Below are 23085 nucleotides of genomic sequence, written 5' to 3' on the forward strand. Positions count from 1 at the left end.
GTTTCCGTGTACGGCCGGTGTATGTTGAGCTCCATGCAGTGGGAGAAATGTGAACATGATCATGATTTGTGCCGTGTGACGGCTCTGTTTCTCAGTCCACGTTTCTCTCAGGCCTGCTCTCCTCCCCTCTCCCGTTCAGTTGTCAGCGGGACTGAACGAGCTTCACCAAAATAAATCCTTCCGATTCGTAATTGTATTCTCTCTGTCTGCCTCTACCTCCCACGCCCCCCCTCCCTCCCCCAACACCCCCTCCCCATCCCACATCCCACCCTGCCATCTCTCCCTCTCTGTCTCTCTCTCTGTATGTCTCTTGCCTCCCTTTCCCTTCTTTTTTTCACCTTTCTCCTCTCGACTCCCTCGCTCAGTTCATCTCTTTTCTTCTCTGTAGGTGGGTATTTGGAATGTGAATGATTGTGAGTACGAGAGAGAGAGAGAGAGAGAGAGAGAGAGAGAGAGTGTGTGTGTGTGCATGCGTGCGTGTGTGTTTGTGTGTGCGTGTGTGTGTGCGTGCGTGTGTTTGTGCGTGCGTGCGTGTGTGCGTGCGTGTGTTTGTGCGTGCGTGCGTGCACGCGCGCGCGCGCGCGCGTGTGTGTGTGTGTGTGTGTGTGTGCGGTCCTGCGTCCGTGAGTGTGTCTGCGAGTGTAACTGACATGTGTGTGTTCTGCGTATATTGCAGCAGAGGGCATAAAACTCCCTGTCCCATTATGTCTAGTTCAACGCCCGTTCTATTGTCAGGGGGAGACTGATACATCTTCAGCCACGGTTCATATAGCGGGCCGAAGATGAGGTTCTGGAAGCAACCTCTTCGTCTTCTGGCACTGACGCCACAGCTCACGGGCACCAGGTTCAACGGATCCGAACTCTCATCTGCAGTCACAGCGACCAGGGGCCACGACCGCTTCTCTCGTTAGTCTCTTCCCGAGAGCTCTGCTCTGGCTGCCTTTGTGCACTGGCATCGATTGCAAAATTCCTGAGCTGACACGTCGAGCAGGCTTTTTCAGGCACGGAGCGTTTAGAGCTGGGCGATTGGCAAAAGCGATAGAGATGGCAATGAACTTTTTCTCTTATTATAATTTTTTATAGTTTTAATTGTCTGTTTAAATGATTAGTTTCTGTATTATAATACTTTCTTCTGCTTGCCTTATGCCTGTCTGTGTTTCTTCTTCGTTTCTATCCGTGCCTGTCTCGTCGTTAATGTCTTTACTCTGAACATATTTAGAACCAACCCTTTTTTTTTTCTTTGATTTCAACTTCGTTTCTTCACATTCCTCCTTTCTTTCTTCTCGTTTTCTTCCATTCACTTTCTTTCGAACCTTTTCTTAATTCGACAATTATTTCCACTTGAATTTTCCACTTGATTCTTTTGTGCATTTGTATTACTTCGACTATATGGGGTAGGGGTCAAAGTTTATGAGTTCATCGATTAACCATTCATTACCACCTACATATCAAGCAGGCTGATTTGCTTACTCTCCAAAGACTCAATCAAACGCTAACTCACTCACTCACTCACTCACTCACAAACAAGCCCACCCAGTTATTCACTGAATAGCTCAACCGTGTGTCACTAAAAAAAATAAAAAAAACATGCGTAGAAGCAGGAAAAAGGAACACTGTTTCACCGTTTGGCAGACAAAGCAGTCTTCAACTCAAACCAAGGCTGCAGTATAAGGTGACAAACACACACTCACAACCAACTTATCAACCAACCAACCAACCAACCAACCAAATTAGACAAACGATCTGACCTGTGAAGGTCAGAGACGCTGACCACTTACTTCTCTGTCCAGGTCATGTCCAGCTTAGCAGGCAATGGTAACTGACGTGTTCGTTCTGGAGGAAGGAGAGAGAGAAAAAAAAGTGTGAAACGAGCACTTTAGCACGCGAGCCATTCATACAAGAACGCTCGCAAGCGCGTAAACACACACACACACACACACACACACACATTAGTGGAGTGATGGCTTGGAGGTAACGCGAGAGAATCTGAGCGCGCTGGTTCGAATCACGGCTCTGCCGCCGGTATTTTCTCCCCCTCCACTAGACCTTGAGTGGTGGTCTGAACGCTAGTCATTCAGATGGACGATAAACCGAGGTCCGGTGTGCAGCATGCACTTAGCGCACGTAAAAGAACCCACTGCAACAAAAGGGTTGTTCCTGGCAAAATTCTGTAGAAAAATCCACTTCGACAGGAAAAACAAATAAAACTGCACACAGGAAAAAATGCAAAAAAATGGGTGGCGCTGTAGTGTAGCGACGCGCTCTTTCTGGGGAGAGCAGTCCGAATTTCACACAGAGAAATCTTTTGTGATAAAAGAAATACAAATACAAATACACACACACGCGCGCGCGCGCGCGCTCGCACGCACACACACACACACGCACGTGTAACATTTTACGTGTATGACCGTTTTCTAATAAACAAATAGATTCATTAAAAATTCAATATGGTGGAATCAAACGTGTTTGTGCTTTCAAAAGCTATTTGCAGAATAAGTTCTTGTGACTTTACATTATCACATAGTGTACAAACATCATGTGACGTGAGCTCTGGCAAAAAGCGATGGAGTGAAAATCTCCACGATTATCATCATCATCATCATTATTATTATCATTATCATCATCATCATCATCACCATCATCATCATCACCACCATCATTATCATTATTATTATTCTATCATTATCAGTCTTATCGTTATTATTATTTCTAGTAGTAGTAGTAGCAGTCGTAGTAGTTTCAAAAATATATCTCTGTTTCTCTTTTTTCATGTCTTGATATACTTACGTAAGTATTGTTCTTTTCAATGAGAGAGAGAGAGAGGTGAGAGAGACACAGAGAGAGAGACAGACAGACAGACAGAGAAATACATATATATATATATATATATATATATATATATAGAGAGAGAGAGAGAGAGAGAGAGAGAGAGAGAGTAAAATGGGAACAAGATTCATCTTGACAAAAAGAAAAGGAGAAAAAAAGAAAAAGAAAACAAATCAACGACGAGATTCACACAGACCGAACCAGCAGAGCCGAACAGATACAACACTGACACGAACGCTGACAGACAGACAGACAGACCAGCAAAGAGACTAACAGACACCATCTTAAAACAACACCAGGCAGATTATGGCAGGAAGCACTCTATTTCCACAGCCCAACAATCTGTTGTAAAAAAAAAAAAAAGGACTTTCTAAAGGCTGCCACACACACGTTGATTCGATGCTACGCTTCTCGTAAGAATCGTCGGATTGAGTTCAGATATTCCTTCTCGTGGCCACCCTTTTTTTTTTTTGCATTTTTTCCTGTATGCAGTTTTATTTGTTTTTTTCCTGTCGAAGTGGATTTTTCTACAGAATTTTGCCAGGAACAACCCTTTTGTTGCAGTGGGTTCTTTTACGTGCGCTATGTGCATGCTGCACACGGGACCTCGGTTTATCGTCCATTTATTTATTTATTTATGTAAGCTTATCTATTATTTATTCACCTTTTTTTTCTCTCTCTCAAGGCCTGACTAAGCGCGTTGGGTTACGCTGCTGGTCAGGCATCTGCTTGGCAGATGTGGAGTAGCGTATATGGTTTTGTCCGAACGCAGTGACGCCTCCTTGAGCTACTGAAACTGAAACTGAAACTTCTCGTGGCTTGGTGGACGTTTGGCTTCACGGAGAATGGGACAAAATTCAACGATCACAAACAGGGTAACTGGGTCCTTGTCCAGCAAAATGTTTTGTTTCATTAACAAAAGCCACCGGCCAAGTTTTTGTGTGTTCACGTTGCACCTGACCATGCCGTTGCTAAACCCACCGGTTTGCATGACAAATCTCTGTCTGTCTTTTTGTCTGTATGTATGTTTCTCTCCACCCCCCCCCCCACACACACACACACACGCACACACATACACACACGTGACACACAGCCTCCCTCTGTCAACCTCTCTCTCTCTCTCTCTCTCTCTCTCACATCCCTCTCTGTTTATATCAAGTCTGTTAATGTCGTCAAGCAATTGCAAGGACGTTCGTGATTTTTCTTTGTTTTTGTTAAAAAAAAAAGCTTTCAAACTTCGTGAAATCGCTGCTTCGTGAAATGAATATAATTATGTTTTGTTGTCCGTATTTATGCTTGTTTGCACATGCTGTTTCATTGAGATGAACTATGTTTATGTGAACCCCTTTACGTGGGACTGTGGCCCATATGTGAATAAACCATTCCGTTCCGTTCTCTCTCTGTGTCTCTGTCTCTCTCACACTCCCTCACTCTCACTCCCTCTCTCTATCTCACTTCCTCTCTCTCTCCCTCACTCTCTCACTCTCTCTGTCTCTCACTGTCTCACGCTCTCTCTCTCTCACTCTCTTTGTTTCTCCCGTGAAATCTCACCTTCTAGAACCCTTTCTCGTATTCTATGAAGTTCACATCTTGTTTCTGCTAACATGGGCTTGATAAACAATGAGCAACTGTTCAGATCCCTCTAGATCTAAGTTTAAACATGAAAGGATATGTAAGGGATTGTCCAGGTGAATACTTTGTCGGGTAAACAGCATCCCCCATCCCACCCACCCCACCCCACCTTTTTTAACCTACGCAACACTTTCCCTCCCTTCCTCCTCCTTCTCCTCTTCATCCGTCTTCCCCACTTTATCGGCAAACATAAAGATGTGTACTGTGTAACCTTGCCACATACATTTTCGCCATGTACTGTTTGCTTTTTGCCCCCACCCCCTTTTTTCCCATGTGGAATTTAGGAATACATCTTGACTTGGCGTTTCCCTTCTGCCCCCACCAGAACCAGTAGCTGCTGCTGCTGAATCCGTCTTTATCGCTTGAAGTTAATGAAGTTGAATGGCCTCCTTGCTCAAAGCCCTTTTAGGTCAAGTTGGTGATGACTTGGGGTTTGGTTCAGTGATGGTTGGGTTGTTGGGAGTGGGGAGTCCTGGATGTCTGTCCAGGTGGGAGGTCCGTCTGTCGTTGAAAGGGAAGGAGGGGAGTCCTGGATGTCTGTCTAGGTGTCTGTCCAGGTGGGAGGTCCGTCTGTCGTTGAAAGGGAAGGAGGGGAGTCCTGGATGTCTGTCTAGGTGTCTGTCCAGGTGGGAGGTCAGTCTGTCGTTGAAAGGGAAGGAGGGGAGTCCTGGATGTCTGTCCAGGTGGGAGGTCCGTCTGTCGTTGAAAGGGAAGGAGGGGAGTCCTGGATGTCTGTCCAGGTGGGAGGTCCGTCTGTCGTTGAAAGGGAAGGAGGGGAGTCCTGGATGTCTGTCCAGGTGGGAGGTCCGTCTGTCGTTGAAAGGGAAGGAGGGGAGTCCTGGATGTCTGTCTAGGTGTCTGTCCAGGTGGGAGGTCAGTCTGTCGTTCCAAAGGGGAAGCCCTGCCTGTTAGAAGTGGGGTGATGTATTGTATTGTATTGTATTGCATTGTACTGTATTGTATTGCACTGTACTGCATTGCATTGCATTACTCTTTTTGTCACAACAGATTTCTCTGTGTGAAATTCGGGCTGCTCTCTCTTCCCCGGGGAGAGCGCGTCGCTACACTGAGAGCGCCACCCTTTTTTTTTTTAGGGGGGGCGGGTGTGTGTGTGGGGGGGGGGGGGGGGGGGGGCTTCTTCTGCCTGCAAATTTGTTTGTTTTCCCATCGAAGAGGATTTTTTTTTACATATTTTTGTCACATACCCCTTTGTTCCCGCGAGCACACAAGACCTCGGTTTATCGTCTCATCCGAATGACCCTAGGTCTCGTAGTGCGCTCAGATTCTCTCGCTTCCTAGGCAGACGCGTTACCATTGGCCCAACACTCCACTGATGTCCCAGCTGGCATTTCCAAGGTGGGTGGGTGGGTGGGTGGTGGTGGTGGTGGTGGGGAGTCCTAGCTGTTCTTCTGGAGTTCCCAGGGGGGTGGGGTGGGGGTGGGGTGGGGTCCTGGCTGTTCTTCTGGAGTTCCATGGGGGGTGGGAGGGTGGTGGGGTGGGGTCCTGGACCGTCGCAACGTTTGAGACGGGCTTAAAATGCATCCCCTGCTTGTCCCCCTTCTCCTTCCGCTACTACTGCCCCTCACCCCACCCCGCCCCTCTCCTCACAAAATACAAACAGTATTGGCAGGTGGCAGTTTCCTGAGACGTAATCTGCCCGGGAGAGAGAGAGAGAGAGAGGGAACAGAGAGAGAGAGAGAGACAGAGAGAGAAAGAGAGAGAGAGAGGGAAAGAGAGAGAGACAGAGAATGAGAGAAGGAGCGAGAGAGAGAGAGAGAGAGAGAGAGAGAGAGAGAGAGAGAGAGAGAGAATGAGAGAAAGAGCGAGCGAGCGAGAGAGAGAGAGGGGGAGAGAGAGACAGAGAGAACAAAACAATCTTCATATCTGAAGATTACACTAACAGATTAGTTTGTCTGCCTGTCTGTTTGTCTGTCTGTTTGTCTTCTCTACCAGGTAACTGGCCTTTCCCCCTTTCCCCATTTTGATGTGTATCAAACAATCATGGCCTGTGCACGTGTTCAGTTTTGGTGTTTTGCTTTCTTTATGCTTATTTCACCATGTGCCACTATCATGAAATGAATTCATTTCCTTTCGTTTTTATTTTTCTTTGTCTTTTCGTTCACTCCCTCCCACTTCCATCTTTATCTCCCTTCCTATGTCTGTTAGTCTGTCTCTCTGTGTCTGTCTCTCCGACAGCCACACTGCTGCATTTTCATGATGGTTTTTATTGTTTATTATTCTGTGGTGTGGAGGCCCCGCCCAAGGCGAGGTACAGATGGAAAAATACACACACCAGCGCTTGGCCCTTATCTTTGGATACAAAGATTCTCTCTCTCTCTTTTTCTTCTTCTTTTTTTTTTTTTAAACAGCTTTATATGTATCGTATAAACTTATAGCAGACCAAGTAAGTTTCGGTTAGTATTACTTCTGTCTTCTACAAATGATAACGTTTTTTTCGAATCTTGCCATATTTATCTATAAGTCATTAAAACGACGGAGGTTCATGATTGGTTAAAGAGAACAGAGCTTTGAGCATACACGTTGTAAGATTATATTCTTATGCAAATCTATTCTTACAAAATATGTAATCACCCCTTCAAATGGGGCCATGGCCTTATTGAATAAACTTTCGTTTCGTTTCGTTTCGTATAAACTTATACCTTTATGTAGTATTGTGCAGTGCATGCTTATGACTTTTTTTTGTAGTATTGTGTAGTGTAGACTATGTTTAGGGTGGGCTTTGGATCTAAAAAAAGCAAAGCGCGCCAGCGCTTATCTATTATCCTCGAAAATAAGAAGTCTCTCTCTCTCTCTCTCTCTCTCTCAAAAACATTTTCTTTTTCAGTGTGAAGTGTATAATACTGTGCGAGAAAGATTTATATTCTTTAAAACAGACGTGGCTAAAAGTCATGGTGCTGTTACTGTTTTATCATCTGATAATGAAATTATAATTAGATCGATTGCTAAATTCATTGCAGACGCACAAACAATAGGACAAAGGTAAATAAGTCCAAATGGTATTAACTGCTTAGAAGGCACTTAATTTATAACCAGTGCAGAAGTTGCGATCTTATTTAGACAAAACAGAAAACATAGCTTTACATACATGAGTGTATTGTTGAGTCAGTCTGAATTCGTTTTGATATATTCTTGAGTGGATGGTCGAGTCAGTCCCCATTCATTTTGTCATTTTGTTATTATTATATTTTTTGTTTTTCTTTAGTTCCATTTCCTTGAGTTTTTGTCAGGATGTGTCTGCAATGATTGCATATTTTCTTGTTTTTTAATTGACTGAATGGTTGTGAAAACAAAGAGAGTTTTTTTTGTTTTGTTTTTGTTTTTTGGTTTTTTTTGCTGCCCCATCATGTGCACCGTTTCAGTGGCATTACTCTCACGCTGCTCATTTAGATTCCCCCATACACGGCCACACCCGGGTTCGTCGCAGTTCCAGCGTCGGCAGTCCACAGGGAGCCATCGATGTTAGGTCGCCAGGAGGCCACACACCAGAGGAGACCCTGCACTGCTGCTGAGTCACTTCGGTGGTGTTCAGTGGTGCCTGTTCTGTTTTAACGTACTTAGGACACCACCTACTAAGCCCCCTACTAACGACAATAATGGCTTAGTCGCTCCCAGAGTGGAGACCGCCACCACGTCCCTCAAACAGGCCCCCATGAATCTGCCGACACTGACGACATTGACAGGACTCACCCAAGCACGGAAGTGGAGGGGTATCGAAACTGAGGTCACCATGAGAGCAGGGCATTAAAGGCCACAAACAAAGAGAGTTTTTGTTATTTGGAAGCAAAAATATGTGAATTTATGTTGTTGCCTCCTTGTCAAAAGACCTTTCTTGGCAATGACAATAAATAATTCCAGTACCCAGTGTCAAGTGCCCCCCCTCTCTCTCTCTCTCTTGCGTGCGTGCGTGCGTGTGTGTGTGTGTGTGTGTGTGTGTGTGTGTGTGTGTGTGTGTGTGTGTGTGTGGTTGTTTTTGTTTTGATTTATGCATTTTTCCCCTCTGTTGTGTATCTTTACTAACACCATGCTTTCATTTTATTAAATATTGTGTAGTGTAGACCCTATTCAGGGCGGGGACTGGATGTAAAAAAGCACACCAGTGCTTATCTATTATCCTCGAAATAAAGAATTTGTCTTGTCTTGTCTGGTCTTGTCTTGTCTCTCTCTCTCTCTTACCAAGTCCGAATAACACAATGCTTGGCAGGGAATGTTTTTAAAGTCACACGAAAAGTCGCCAGAGAAAGAAAAAAAATTCATGTCGGAACCAGCTGAATGTACAAGACTTTATTGAACAATCAAAAAGATTCAAGTCTTAAAAGATTCACAATGAAATATTCTCTGCAGTTATAGTGAACAGTTATTTTGATGAATGGCCACGGTTTCCCTCTGTAATCTCTCTCTCTCTCTCTCTCTCTCTCTCCTTCTCCCATTGCATTACTCCTTAGGTGATGTTCACTTTCCAGTGTGTTATTATTGTTGCTGCTATGTTAGTATTAGTATTATCATTAATATTTTCATTGTTGTTGTTGTCAGTGGTAGTTGCGGTAATAGTAGTTTGGGTTTTTTTGTGTGTTTTTGTTGTTGTTTTTTCTTGTTTAGTTTAGTTTTGTCTTGCAGTTCAATCTTCTTTTCATTGTCAAATAATGTGTGTATTTTCGTCATTGCGTTTGTGTATTGCTTGTTACATATGAACGAGCACGATATAAGCTCATGCTTGTTGTTGCTCAAGTCTTCTTAATTGAACGCTGTATTGCACCTTGTTTCTTGATATTAAAAATATTTAAACCAACCAGTTGAATGTTGATCATGTTATTTTCTTTCCTGTATTGACTGTGACACTGACTATCCTTTTAAAGTAACTGGCTAAGAACCATCGCATGACTCATGCTCAAAGTGCACGTGTGAACCAGTCATTAGCAACAAAGAAAAGACAAAGAAAGAAAGAAACTGGCTAGACAGCGAGGAGGGTGTGTTCACTCACGCGGTATGTGAGAACATCTGGGTTTTAATTTGAAAGGCAGGAAAGCATTACATTTGGGGGTGAATACAACATGAAGATATGCCAGACTTGTGCGCAAGATGCAGTTGTTTTTACTTTCACTTTTTTTTTGGTTATGGGAGGAAATACACACATACGCACACACACACGCACACACACACGCACACACACACACACACACACACACACACACACACACTCTCTCTCTCTCTCACCCCCTCCTCTCTCTCTCTCTCTCTCACTCACTCACTCTCAAGGTAAGGAGGCAGCCAGCCAGCTAAAGACAAAGACAATCAAAGACACACAGATCGACACATAGGCACACAGAAGCATGGGTTCCCCTTTACACACTCGAACATACCGATTTGTCAAGGAAACTACCGAATTATGATATTTGTCATATAACACCTGCAGACATTTTAACCCAATTATGATATTTGTCATATAACACCTGTCGACATTTTATATAGGTTATAGGAGTAAGTTCTTTTTTTTTTATACTCCCGCTTTTTAGATAAAAACAACAACAATGCTTTATTACAGTCGGAGGGAAGTACATGGAGTGAAAAAGGAGAGAGACAGACAGAGACAGAGACAGAGAGACAGAGATAGCGATAGAGAGAGACACACACACACACAGAGAAAGAGAGAGAGACAGAGAGAGAAAGAAAGAAAGAGAGAGAGAGAGAGAGAGAGAGAATATAAATAAATGAATCTTTATTTTCCAACGGTGAAGATATTAGCACTATGGCCGACTTACACATCTGCCGTGGTTCTAAGAGACACATAAAACATATATACGCATATAAATGTTGTTATTCTAAAAACATGTTTAGTGTACAAGTATAACACAGCGTCACACTGAGAGACACAACATCACTCACATCTGTACGAAACGGAAGTGGGAGAAGCGGAAGAGAAAGAGAGGGAGAGAAAGAGAGAGAGCAGACCGACCGACAGACAGACAGAGGGTCAGACAGAGACAGACTTTACGACAGACGGAGAGAGAGAGAGAGAGAGAGAGAGAGACAGAGACAGAGACAGAGAGAGAGAGAAGCACAGACGGCAATTAGCCCAGAATCAGCAAATGACTGACGCGCACGCCGATAGTGCAGGTGCACTGTAATTACCAGCAAGGATAAGGCAGACCGGCTGTGCAGCCACTACTGGCGCCAGAAGGCCCACTGCCACACCACAGACTGCAAGGCCTACACAGGTATGGCGGTCGTGTTTACTTGGCTATTACCTCTCTCCATACGAACGGCGAAAGAGACGACGTTAACAGCGTTTCACCCCAATTACCACCATCAAAATATTGCAAGCGGAAGGCTCTTATATTGAAGAGGTGAATGTTGACAAAGAATACCACAATTCTGACGACGGAAGCTAAAGGTTGGGTCATTCAGACACCCACTGGACATCCGAGGGGTCTGTGTAGAGGAGAAGAGAGGACTGGCCGTACTGAGTGAGTTAAAAGAAAAAACAGGAACACAAAAACAACATTAAACAAGAGAGGCAAGGCCTTCAAGACTCACTTGTGATACACTTAAAAAATTTTTTTTTTTAAATCCAAGCTTTTTATGTATTGAGTATAATTTCAGAATGTAATGTTTAAGATGAGAAAGATGAGTCTAAAGCGAATTAAGTCCCCTAGCATTAATTACAGAGTAATTTCCCTTTTTTTTTTTTTTTACTATTGCACCAAAACGTTTGCAAAATAAATAAAAATTCCATGCTTAGCAAAAGAAGTTCCTGTTTGAACAAAAAATGATAATAATGACTCCTCTTGTTGTTGTGTCAGAATAAGAGGTCAGAGTGCCAAGTTTAGAGAATACAAAAAATATAAATATAACAGTAAATGCAGTCTGCATATAATTAGGCTTAATTTTTTATATTTTTTGTGCCCATCCCAGAGGTGCAATATTGTTTTAAACAAGATGACTGGAAAGAACTGAATTTTTCCTATTTTTATGCCAAATTTGGTGTCAACTGACAAAGTAGTTGCAGAGAAAATGTCAATGTTAAAGTTTACCACGGACACACAGACACACACACACACACACAGACAACCGAACACCGGGTTAAAACATAGACTCACTTTGTTTACACAAGTGAGTCAAAAAACCGATGGTATACAGGTCAAGCACACATTCGGAAACACTTTCAGACACAGGCGCATAATGTCTTTCTTCCTTTCTTTCGTTCGTTCATTCGTTCGTTCTCTACGTCCACCCACCCACCCACCCATCCATCCATCCATTTCGTCCATCCTTCCATCTCTTCCTCCTCTTATACCTCCCTCCCTCGCACCTTTCCCCTTCCTTCCATCATTCCATCACTTCTTCCGCTCATCAGCCCACCCATTCATCCATTTCCATGGGCTTTCTTTCTCTCCTTATTGCTCCCCGGCTCCCTCTCCCCCCCCCAACCCCCCACCCCCCATCTCTCTCTTTTTCTATCTCCCCTTCTCTGTCTTTTCTTTTAATGGGCTCTCCCCGTAATACGCCTGATTGGAAGCGACTCACACAGACACAGACACACACACACACACACACAAACACACACACACAAACGTACATACATACGTGTACACAAACGCGCGCGTACATACAATCCCTCCACCCCCACCCCCGACACACAGACACACACACACAAACCCCCAAACACAGGAAGACCGACCCCCAGCCCACCCCGCTGCCCGCTCATCAGCCCAGCCATTCATCCATTTCCATGTACTTTCTTTCCTTATTGCTCCCTCCCTCTCCCCCCCCCCCCACACGTACACACACACACGTACACACACACACACACACACACACAAACCCCCAAACACAGGAAGACCGAGAAAGACAGATAGACAGACACACACACACACAAAGAGAGAAAGAGAGAGAGAGAGAGAGAGAGAGAGAGAGAATGGAATGGAATTTTTTTGTTTAATGTCCCGTCACACATATCGGTGATTGAAGACATTTTGTTAAAGTATTTATGAATACATCTGAGTATTATCGGTTAGAAGGGGTGGGAGATGTGGATGAATGGAGGGTTGGGGGAAAATGGGCAAATGAGGGTAAAAATGTGGGTGAAATTTGGAAGAAAAACAAAACAAAAACAAAAAACCCCTCTAAATACAGTTACAGGAAATTACTTAAAGGAGAGAGATAGATAGATAGATAGACAGAGAGAGAGAGAGAGAGAGAGAGAGAGCACCAAAAGCGAACAGGTTTTATAACATTTCTTTATCGATTCTCAAAACAACGACTGTTCATTCTCTACTAGAGAGCGCCGTCTTTCCTTCACAAGCTCTGTCTTCTCATTCTTGTTGTATATCTATCTATTTTTTGCTGAACGAGGGGCCTTTTTCTGTTTTCCTTCTTCTTGTTGACCCACGCCAATTTTTTGTGATTTGCCCTCGCTGTAAAACGCTCAACAGACTCCTTGCAGAAATACAAACACAGGCACAGACACACGCACGCACGCACGCAAACACACACACACCTTAGCACACACATATCCATATATATATATATATATATATATATATATATATATATGTATACATACACACACAGACACCTTCGTACACACTTATACACACACATACACACACGTCCATTTATGCACGCACGAAATACACATACATATGTATACAAACACATGTATGCACGCACATACAAACACACACACACACATACACCCTCTCTCTCCCTCTCTCTCTCTCATAAAGAACATGCACGAACCCAGTCACAGACCCAGACACTCACCTGCAGACTTCCCATCGATGCCAAGCAGGCCTTCCATTTATACCCCACCCGGCCATTAGCCTTGGTCCGCACTCTCCACTGCATGTATCTTCACCCCCCCAACACTTGAGTGCATTCATTTACCTTTGCATCCTATCGCCCTTGTTTTTCTCATTTCACACACACACACACTCACTCACACACACACGCACGCACGCACTCACTCACACACACGCACACACACACACTCACTCTCTCTCCCACACACACACACACACACACGCGCGCGCATATACACACACACTCTCTCTCTCACGCACACACAAACACACACATACGTACTCACGCACACACAAACACACACACACACATACGCACGCACGCAGGCACTGTAGTTACACACGCATGTATGCCCACCACCCACATAATTATTACCCTACCCCTCCATCCAACTGATGCCAAGCAGGCCTACCATTCATACTACATGTGTCTTCATCCCCCCAACATTTGAATGCACGCACACACACACACACGCACACACATACATACGCACGCACGCAATGAAGAGCTCGACGCACCCCCCCCCCAACGTATGCCCACCACCCACATAGTATCCGTCCCCTCCATCCCATTGATACCAAGTGGGCCTACCATTCATACCCCACCCCACATAACCCTGGGCTGCATCTATCACCATCACCCAAACACTTAAATGCTTGCATTGACTCTTCCACTGATCGCCCTTGTTTTTCTCATGTCTGTGAGAGCACAGACACACACATAAACACACACACACACACACGCAGACGCACACATGCACACACACACACACACACGCACGCACCCACCAGACACACACCATTCCTGACTCACACTCCCCTCCACACACACACACACGTGCGCGCGCACTGTGAAGAGGTCGACATAAGGCAAGATGCTAAAAACTCTGATGGAGATGTTACGCCGCGCACAAGCACCTCTGGAAATGAAGAAGCTACTAGTCCCTGAAGAGTTAACTCACTCAGTACGGCCAGTCCTCTCTTCTCCTCTACACAGACCCCTCGGATGTCCAGTGGGTGTTACCTTTAGCTTCCGCCGTCAGAATTGTGGTATTCTTTGTCAACATTCACGCCTTCACTATAAGAGCCTTCCGCTTGCAATATTTTGATGATGGTAATTGGGGTGAAACGCTGTTAACGTCGTCTCTTTCGCCGTTCGTATGGAAAGAGTTTAGGTCCTTTGCAAAGGACGGTTTCACGTGTGTGCTGGGAAGAGGGAGGAGGTCAAGGTCAGGGTGAAGGTTTGGCCTTGAAAAGGGGTACACGGAGAAGATAAAATAAAGCAAAATAAGATCACACATAAAGAGACCAAAAAAGGCGAACAACTCATGTCGACAATGTCACTGGCTAGATCACGCTGTACATTACATAGTGAGCATGTACGTAACATGACAAGGTGCACGGTTACAGTTATCATCTGAACACAGACAGCATCTGCTTTCAAACGACACAAACCTCATCAGCATCCACCGAGAGGTCATCATTATTCACGAAAGGTATAGGTAGGAAAGGCATTAGTTTGAGAAAAATGGGACAAATGCTGCGAAGTGTCCACGTCTTACCCAATCTTTACTGACGGAACGCACTCCCATCACAGAGGTGTGTGTGTGTGTGTGTGTGTGTGTGTGTGTGTGTGTGTGTGTGTGTTGATGGGAAGGGGGCGGGGGGGGGGGGGGGGGGGGGGGGGGGGGGGGGGGGGGGGATGGGGAGGGGAGAGGCGGAAGGTGGGGGACAAAGCGGCGACTGTGGCTGGAACCAGTACAACTCCCTGACTAATGTGGAACAGTAGCTGTGGTTTGTTTGTCGTCTTTTTTTTTTTTTTTTTTTTTAAAGAATGTTAGGAGGTAAAGTCTACGTGAGTGATTCTATTTTCCCCAACACAGCGAACACTTAAGTGTTTAGCTTCAACGTGGTGGGTCCGCAACAGAGCTTAGGTGATGGGATGTGAGTAGGGTGTCAGAACACACACACACACACGCGCGCGCGCGCGCGCGCACACACACACACACACACACTCGCACGCACACACATAAACACACAATCTATCAATGTATCACACAAACACACACACACACACACACTTAAATCATTGTTGGCAATGAGTACGCTTCTCCAAAGCTTTGAGAAGCTTACTGTAAAAAACAAAACAAAAACAACATTAAAAAAAAAACCTTTTATTCTTAGCATAAGTGGTTTTAGAATGAAACCTTTCTTCTCATAATCACTCACTTGTTGCACAAGAACTTTTTTTAAGGTGTTGAGATCAACACGATGCAGGAATATCAGTTGATGTTTTTTGCATTGTGTGTTGTCATCAGCAGAAGGAGGAGTGGTTGTTTTTTTTTTGTTTTTTTTTTTGTCTCATACTTCTGGAAACTCTCTCTCTATCTTTCCATGTCTCTCTTCTCTTCTCTCTCTCTCTCGCACCTCCAGTCTGTGGTGCTGGAGTTTTTGATTCGAAAACTATTATTCTATTGTAGCCATGTGCTCAATACGACTGGCTACTCAACTCACAGCACAAGCTGAAAGCTGATCTATAGCACTATCATGGTCATTCATTTTACTACTTGATTATTATCTTTTTTATTTCATTTTCATAGACAATACCTCAGTGTACCACAAAGACGTGAACGAGTAATTATTTAAAAAAAAAAAAAAGAAAGAAAAAAAGAAAAAGAATGCCAAGATTCATCCTTATCCCATGGCTACATACGTGCATGTGTGTGTATTACTGCTGCAACAAAGTGGCTGTTATGATCGGAGACCAAGAAGAATTGCCACCAAAGAAAAACAGGCTGTAGAAAGTCCTATGGGGGTTAAAAAAAAACAAAAAACAAAACAAAACAAAAAAACACCGTGGATTATTCTTTCATAGTGGGTGGGGCGGTGTGGGGTTCTACCTACTTAGTTCCTCTTCAGCGCCACGCTCTGAGCGCAATGTGGAGGGTGCCGCTTGTTCCCTGTCACGACCCCCCTAGGGAAGAGGTCGAGAACTATTTTAAAACCTAACGCCCAACCCAATTCACCCGACAACACAAACACACAATACAGACATTTCTCGTCCACACAAAATTTATTCTCTTCCGCTCTGTCTATCCCACTCACGCAACCTTACCCACACAGCCTATACTTGCAAAAAACAACAACAAAACAACCATATACTATAACTTCAACAAAAAAAACACGAACAGAAGTCGTATACAAAACTACGGATTCTCCCAAATGTAATCGAAAGCAATTTTACACACACACACTCAAGAAGCAAATCACCCCCCCAAACCAGGACTGGTACACAGATGCTTTAGTCTTTGACGGGTTCAGGAAGTTTTCCTCTTAAGAGGAAAACAACAACAAAAACAAAAAAACTGACACACGGCCCAGACAAACTTCGGCGGGTTCGACCCAAGGCACAAGCCCCCGGTCAAAAGGCCTAGGTGCCAGGACTCGGCATACAATGCCAAGCAATGGACCAGGCTGCAAGTCAAAAGGCCCGGAACACAGGACACCAGTCACAGGGCAGGAAGGGGCGAAGACCCAGGACAGCAGTCACAGGGCAGGAGGGGACGAACACCCAGGACACCAGTCACAGGGCAGAAAGGGGACGAACACCCAGGACACCAGTCACAGGGCAGGAAGGGGCGAAGACCTGGGTCACCAGACGAAAGGCCCGGGACACACAGCACACGGCGAGAGCTGGAACATTACGGAATGTTCCCCCCGTACTGAGCAATACTAATTCTAACGATATAATTAACAAAAAACAAATGTACAGCACATTCAAAATGAAAACCTGGAATATAATTCCATTGACAAGACGAATTATAGGAGTAATATACGGCACTCGCACTCTCTACACCTATCATACAGAGCCAACGCCCAATTTTACCCAACAGTGAACTAAGGTAAAATCGTATCATTTTAAAACTCAATAACAATAAAATTGGCAAAAATATTAGCCGACACAAGAAAAAGTACATATTCACTCGGTGGTAGCACACGAGTAATTAACGAAATAGATTGTGTCAAAACCTAACGTACAGCTTTCTTGTCGAACATCTTTACACACCTACATCCCTGACAGAAGTACAACCAAGCTAAATAGACAAGTGGCTTCTTACCTGCCACAGGTGGCGTACACTAACGACCACCACAAAGACACGACGACGACGAAGACAGACGAAGAAACACCGAAGTGGCTCCCATGGAGGACAGCCGGTCCTCACTTCGTATGGTGCCTAGATGTCGGGGTAGCTACCCCACCAACAACAGGAACGACCCGTACACTACGGCAGTCGGGCTGCAAAAGCCCCGAATATTGTTGCTGCCCAACAATATTTCATATTCGCTCAGGTGAGCGAGTAATATGCATGCACGTGGTTCGTGCGCAAATCAAGACTTCTGCCCGAACTGAAGGATGGGAGAAGGAGGGAAAGTGAAAGAAGAGGGGGGAGAAAAACGAAGACGGGCCACACGCCCTAACTGTCGTCACAAGTTGTGACAATACCCCCCATTCAAGTTCAAACTTCACGTTTGGAACTTAAACACACCGTCACAACGACTGACGGACAGACAGACACACGTGACAACTCTCGCCTTGCACTTCCGCATTCCCGAACGTCTATTAGTGGTCAAGGACAGTTACCAAAACAAAACAGTTTGTCCAGACCAACGAAACAAGAGAAGAGAAATTTATACGAAAGCTATCTTAACTTTACAGCTAGTAAGGATACGCGGAAGCGTGTGCTTCCTAATTTAAGAGTAGAATATAGAGGTATGTGCAGAAGTCAAATGGGACTGCGCATACTCTTCTTTGATTAACACTGCCGAAATCACTTTTCGGGAAATGCCGATTCTTGCTCCGGCAGACGACTGAGATAGTCGGCTCCAACATTTTCTTTTCCAGGGATAGCTTGCACTGTGAAGGAGAAAGGCTGGAGCTGCAGCGCCCACCGTGTCAGTCTGCCGCTGACCGTTCTTGCTCTATCCAGGTATTGCAGGGGGGCATGATCGGTCTGGACGACGAATGGTTTGCCGTACAGGTATGGCTCGAACTTTTGTATGCCCCACACGAGCGCCAAGCATTCTCTCTCGATCGTGGGATAGTTCCTCTCGGCAGCATTAAGCTTTTTGCTGGCACACGCCACTGGCTGTGGGCCCATCCCATGATCTTGGAGCAGTAGGGCCCCCAGTCCCACTGCTGAGGCATCTGTTCTCAGCACAAAGGGCTTGGACAGGTCTGGTAGGAGACAGACGGGCCGACTACAGAGAACTTGTTTTAGCTGCAGAAAAGCCCTCTCACAGCTCTCATCCCACTTCACGTGGGCAGGCTCCTTGCCCTTCGTTCTGTCCGTTAACGGCAGGGCAATCTCTGCGAATTGTGGGACAAATCGTCTATAGTAGCCCACCAGGCCAAGGAAGCCTCTGAGCTGACGCTTAGTTTGTGGACGTGTAGCGTTATGAATTTTCTCCATTTTTTCATCGTCCGGCCATATCTTGCTGTCGCCAACGTGGTGACCAAGATAGTCCAGTTCCTTGTGTCCGAGATAGCACTTGGCTGGCCGAGCAGTGAGGCTGCACTCACGCAGGCGGTGAAACACTGCACGCAGGAGTGGCAAGTGACTGGCCTCGTCGACAGAGGCGATGATCATGTCATCCATGAAGTTGTCCACCTCTGGCAGGCCCAGAGGTAGAATCAACTTCCTCATCATGCGGGAAAACACTGCACCCGCTGTTTTCAGCCCAAATGGCATCACACGCCACTGGAAGTGACCTTGTGGGGTTGAGAATGCGGTCTTCGGACGGTCGGCTTCCTCCATTGGGATTTGCCAATAGCCTTTGGATAAGTCCAATTTGGAAAATACCCTTTTCCCGGCTAACTTGGCGAACAATGCCTCCACGTCTGGCATGGGTTCTGCGTCAAACGTGGTCACCTTGTTGACACGACGGAAGTCAACACAAAACCTCACTTTGCCATCCCTTTTCTTTACGAGTACAATTGGGGAAGAGTAAGGAGATGAGGAAGGTTCGATCACTCCCATCTTCAACATCTGATCGACTTCCTCTTGGATCACCTCACGCTGAGAGTATGGCAGTGGGTACTGTTTGGTTCTGAGGGGTGTGTCAGAATTCAGTTGGAGTGAACAAGTCTCCAAGTTTGTACGACCTGGCAGATCGGTGAGTACGTCTCCAAACTCTCTCACAAGCTTGAGGACAGCCTCTTTCAGTGAAGGATTGGTTGGGTCAACCACAACATCCTCAGGCCCCTCGGACGCCTCGAGGGGTATAAGAGGGATATCTCGCTCCACAGTACGAGTCTCCTCCCAGATCTCACCGTCATCGACCACTGCTATAGCTAGAGACATCTGGGGAATGCGTTCAACATACTGTTTTAGTAGGTTGGCATGATACAGTTTTTCTTTGGTACCAACCCGAACACAGTAGTCAGCCAGTCCTACACGTCGCAGGACAGTGTATGGACCTTGCCATTCCAACTCTAGTTTGTTGTGTTTGGAAGGACGGAGGAGCAGAACCCTGCTACCCTCAGCGAACTCTCGTCGCTTGGCCTTGGCATCAAAGTGCCTCTTGTATCTTCTGGCAGCCTTTTCGAGATTCTGCTGCGCCAGAGTGCATGACTCAGCTATCTTGTTACGCAGATCGACCACGTATTCAGCTGCTGTCTGAACCTCCGACCTCTCGGGATGAAGCCAGTGTTCCCTGAGGATTTGCATGGGACCGCGAACAGTCCTGCCATAGAGCAGCTCAAAGGGAGAGTAGCCCGTGCTCTCCTGTGGGACTTCCCTGTATGCGAATAGTAAAGCCGGGATCCATCTATCCCAGGCTCGAGGCCTTTCGTGTGACAGCCTGCGCAACATGGTTTTCAATGTCGCGTTGAAGCGCTCGACAAGGCCATTACACTGGGCATGGTAAGGAGTGGTGGTCAGGCCTCGGACAGACAGAAGGCGATAAACTTCTTGCATCACCTGACTGGTGAACTGTGTCCCTCGGTCAGTAAGGACCTCGGAAGGAATACCCGTGCGTGTCCACATGTTGAAGAGAGCCTCTGCCACAGACTCAGATGTAATATCTTTGAGCGGAACAGCCTCTGGGTATCTGGTCGCATAATCGACCATGGTCAGAATGTATCTGCAACCAGACTCGGAAGCAGGAGCTATTGGACCAACAATGTCCACTGCCACTCGGCTGAAGGGTTCAGTCATCAGAGGCATTTTAACTAAAGGCACTCTGGGAACCCGCCCTTTTGGTACAGTTTTTTGGCACCTGTCGCAGGAAAGAACGAAGCGTTTGATGTCCCCGCACATACCTGGCCAATAGAAATGAGGAAATATTCTCTGTTGCGTCCGCCTAAACCCCAAATGACCAGACATTGGAGCCTCATGGCCCAGGCGTAGCACTGTGGAACGCAAAGGCTTCGGTACACAGATCTGGGTCGCCTGGCCTCTGTGATCTTTAAACTGCCGCATCAGCACCCCATGCTTTTTAAAATAAGAGACCTCGCCTGAAGGGGTTTTCTGTAAAAGGCCTGAACCAGCCCTATCACGTGCCTGATGAAAATCAGGATCGTCATTTTGCTGGTGCTGTAAGTCTTCCCGTGACACATGGATCTGAATATCCTTGACGGGCAGGGGAGGCAAGGGTTTGGCATTTGCTGCAGCCTGGGCTCTAGTTTGAACGGCGCCCACAAGGCTGGGATCAGCATAGACGGGCACGACCATTGAAGAGCCGTCCCCTCTCCAGGCACAATTCCCAATGAGAACCTCCTCAACAGGAGACTCCATGACAGCCACGTCCAAAACACCCTGTATGAACGGGGACTGAAAGTCCACCCTGGCGATGGGCAGAACTGAGGAGCACCTTGACTCTGCCAACACCACGCGAACTGTGGCCCCAGTAAAACAGTCAGGTCTTACGAGTCGCCTGGCTACAACAATCAACTGGGCTCCCGTGTCGCGTAAAGCTTGCACTGTGTGGCCATTGACAGAAACCTCGCAGCGAGGCGAGTACTGTTTAGAAGCACAAGACGTGCAAAGCGTCGGGGTCATTGCATTAACACCCTGTACAGGTGAGACATGAGCAATGAGTGAGACCCTCTTGGGTTGCCGGCACTCTTTGGCCAAGTGACCTGGCTTCCCGCAGTTGAAGCAGGCAGGTATTCTTTTAAAGTCTCTTCCCTTTACGTTGTTTAGAGCTGAATCCCCTGACCCATGTGGAGGTCCTTTTTTCTCCGCGCCCAGATTGAAACTGCGGTCGGAAACCCTACTACCTTTTTTGGAAACTCGAAATTCAGCTTCCGCCATGCGACCTGCTCTCCGAGCATTGACAATTTTAGTAGTGATATGGGCAACGTCCTCAACTCTGTTGGGTTCCTCACGCCGAACTTCAGTGACGAGATCGGGATTGAGTGTGGTCAAGAACTGCTCCTGAAGGACCAGATCTTTAATGTCCTCTGCATCAGATTCATCCCGTCCAGCGGCCACACACCACCGGGAGAAACAAACCTTCAGCCTGCCCAGAAACTGATCAAACGTCTCTTCCGCTAATTTCCGCATTGAACGGAACCGTTTGCGGTAGGAATCTGCATCCAGACGGAATTCGTAAAGCAGAGCCGCTTTTAAGATGTCATAATCGTGTAGTTGTTCCGGTTGTAACCGTAGGCAGGCGTCTCTCGCCCGACCCTGCAAAAGGGCCACCAGGCGGGCTGCCCAGGAGCTACGCTTCCACTTATTTAATCCCGCCACTCTCTCAAAGTGGTTAAGGAAGCTATCGAAATCGTCTTTCTCATCATACGGCACAAGCGGAAACTGATGAGCCGTGTGAGCTTCTAGCTCTTCCTGGCGCAGTTCCATTTTCCTCTCGAATCTACGTCTTTCCTCCTCATCTTTTTTCTTCCTATACTCTTCTTCTTTTCTATCCTTCCATTGTCTGTACTTTCTCTCTTCATCCCTAGCCTGACGCTCTTCCTCCCTAGCCTGACGCTCTTCCTCCCTGGCTACTGCATCAACCACAAACCGGGCCAACGCCTCTCCAGACAAACCTAAGTCAGTGCCCAACACCCTGAACTTTGAGTACATGTCCTGAGAAGGTACGGAATTAGACTCATTCTTCAAGCCTTCATCGAAAGCACCTTCAGGATTAGCCTCCTTCAGGTGGCCCTGAATCCATCCGGACAATTCAGTCTTTTTTTCAGCACTCAGAGAAGGTGTACTGCCTTCTGCCCTGACCCCCCGTGACCACGAACTAGGAGTAGAGGCCGCAGAAGTTTTTCGTGTTACAGGCATGTTTTCTTAATTCACAATGTGCAACAACTACACAAAACTTGAATTAAGATTAAGTCTCTAAGTCACTAACTCCAGGTCCCCACTTCACTCAACCGCCCAACAGTAAGAACCTAACAATCTAACAACCTTAATCACCCCCACAAAAGCTAACCAAAACGAAATGCCTGCAACATAAAACGTAGACGAACAAGACGATCACACCCTACCCCCCAACCCGTGTTACATTCCCTAGAACTTGCTACCCCGCATCTCCACCATTGTCACGACCCCCCTAGGGAAGAGGTCGAGAACTATTTTAAAACCTAACGCCCAACCCAATTCACCCGACAACACAAACACACAATACAGATATTTCTCGTCCACACAAAATTTATTCTCTTCCGCTCTGTCTATCCCACTCACGCAACCTTACCCACACAGCCTATACTTGCAAAAAAACAACAACAAAACAACCATATACTATAACTTCAACAAAAAAAACACGAACAGAAGTCGTATACAAAACTACGGAT

The 23085-nt window shown here is 46.0% G+C and overlaps 1 protein-coding gene across 1 annotated transcript; it reads right to left on the reverse strand.

Annotated features, from left to right (window-relative positions):
- Positions 1-873: 873 nt before the first annotated feature.
- Positions 874-22141, reverse strand: LOC143293089 (uncharacterized). Its single transcript, XM_076603997.1, has 3 exons — positions 21498-22141; positions 18228-20477; positions 874-1018 (listed from the first exon to the last, which is right to left on the reverse strand). Exons 1-3 carry the CDS (start codon positions 22139-22141, stop codon positions 874-876), a joined length of 3039 nt encoding a protein of 1012 aa, XP_076460112.1.
- Between the last annotated feature and the right edge of the window lie 944 nt (positions 22142-23085).

The sequence above is a fragment of the Babylonia areolata genome, chromosome 1 (genome assembly GCF_041734735.1).
Source record: "Babylonia areolata isolate BAREFJ2019XMU chromosome 1, ASM4173473v1, whole genome shotgun sequence".
Classification (NCBI taxonomy): domain Eukaryota; kingdom Metazoa; phylum Mollusca; class Gastropoda; order Neogastropoda; family Buccinidae; genus Babylonia; species Babylonia areolata.

What these genes read in the sequence shown, in the direction of transcription:
- LOC143293089 (XM_076603997.1), bottom strand. Translation starts at nt 22,141, where the DNA reads ATGGAACTGCGCCAGGAAGAGCTAGAAGCTCACACGGCTCATCAGTTT. An exon ending in AAAAAAGGACCTCCACATGG is followed by an intron (nt 20,478 to 21,497) that starts GTCAGGGGATTC and finishes TGAACCCTTCAG; the next exon opens with CCGAGTGGCAGTGGACATTG. An exon ending in GTCAGCGGCAGACTGACACG is followed by an intron (nt 1,019 to 18,227) that starts GTGGGCGCTGCA and finishes CCAATCGCCCAG; the next exon opens with CTCTAAACGCTCCGTGCCTG.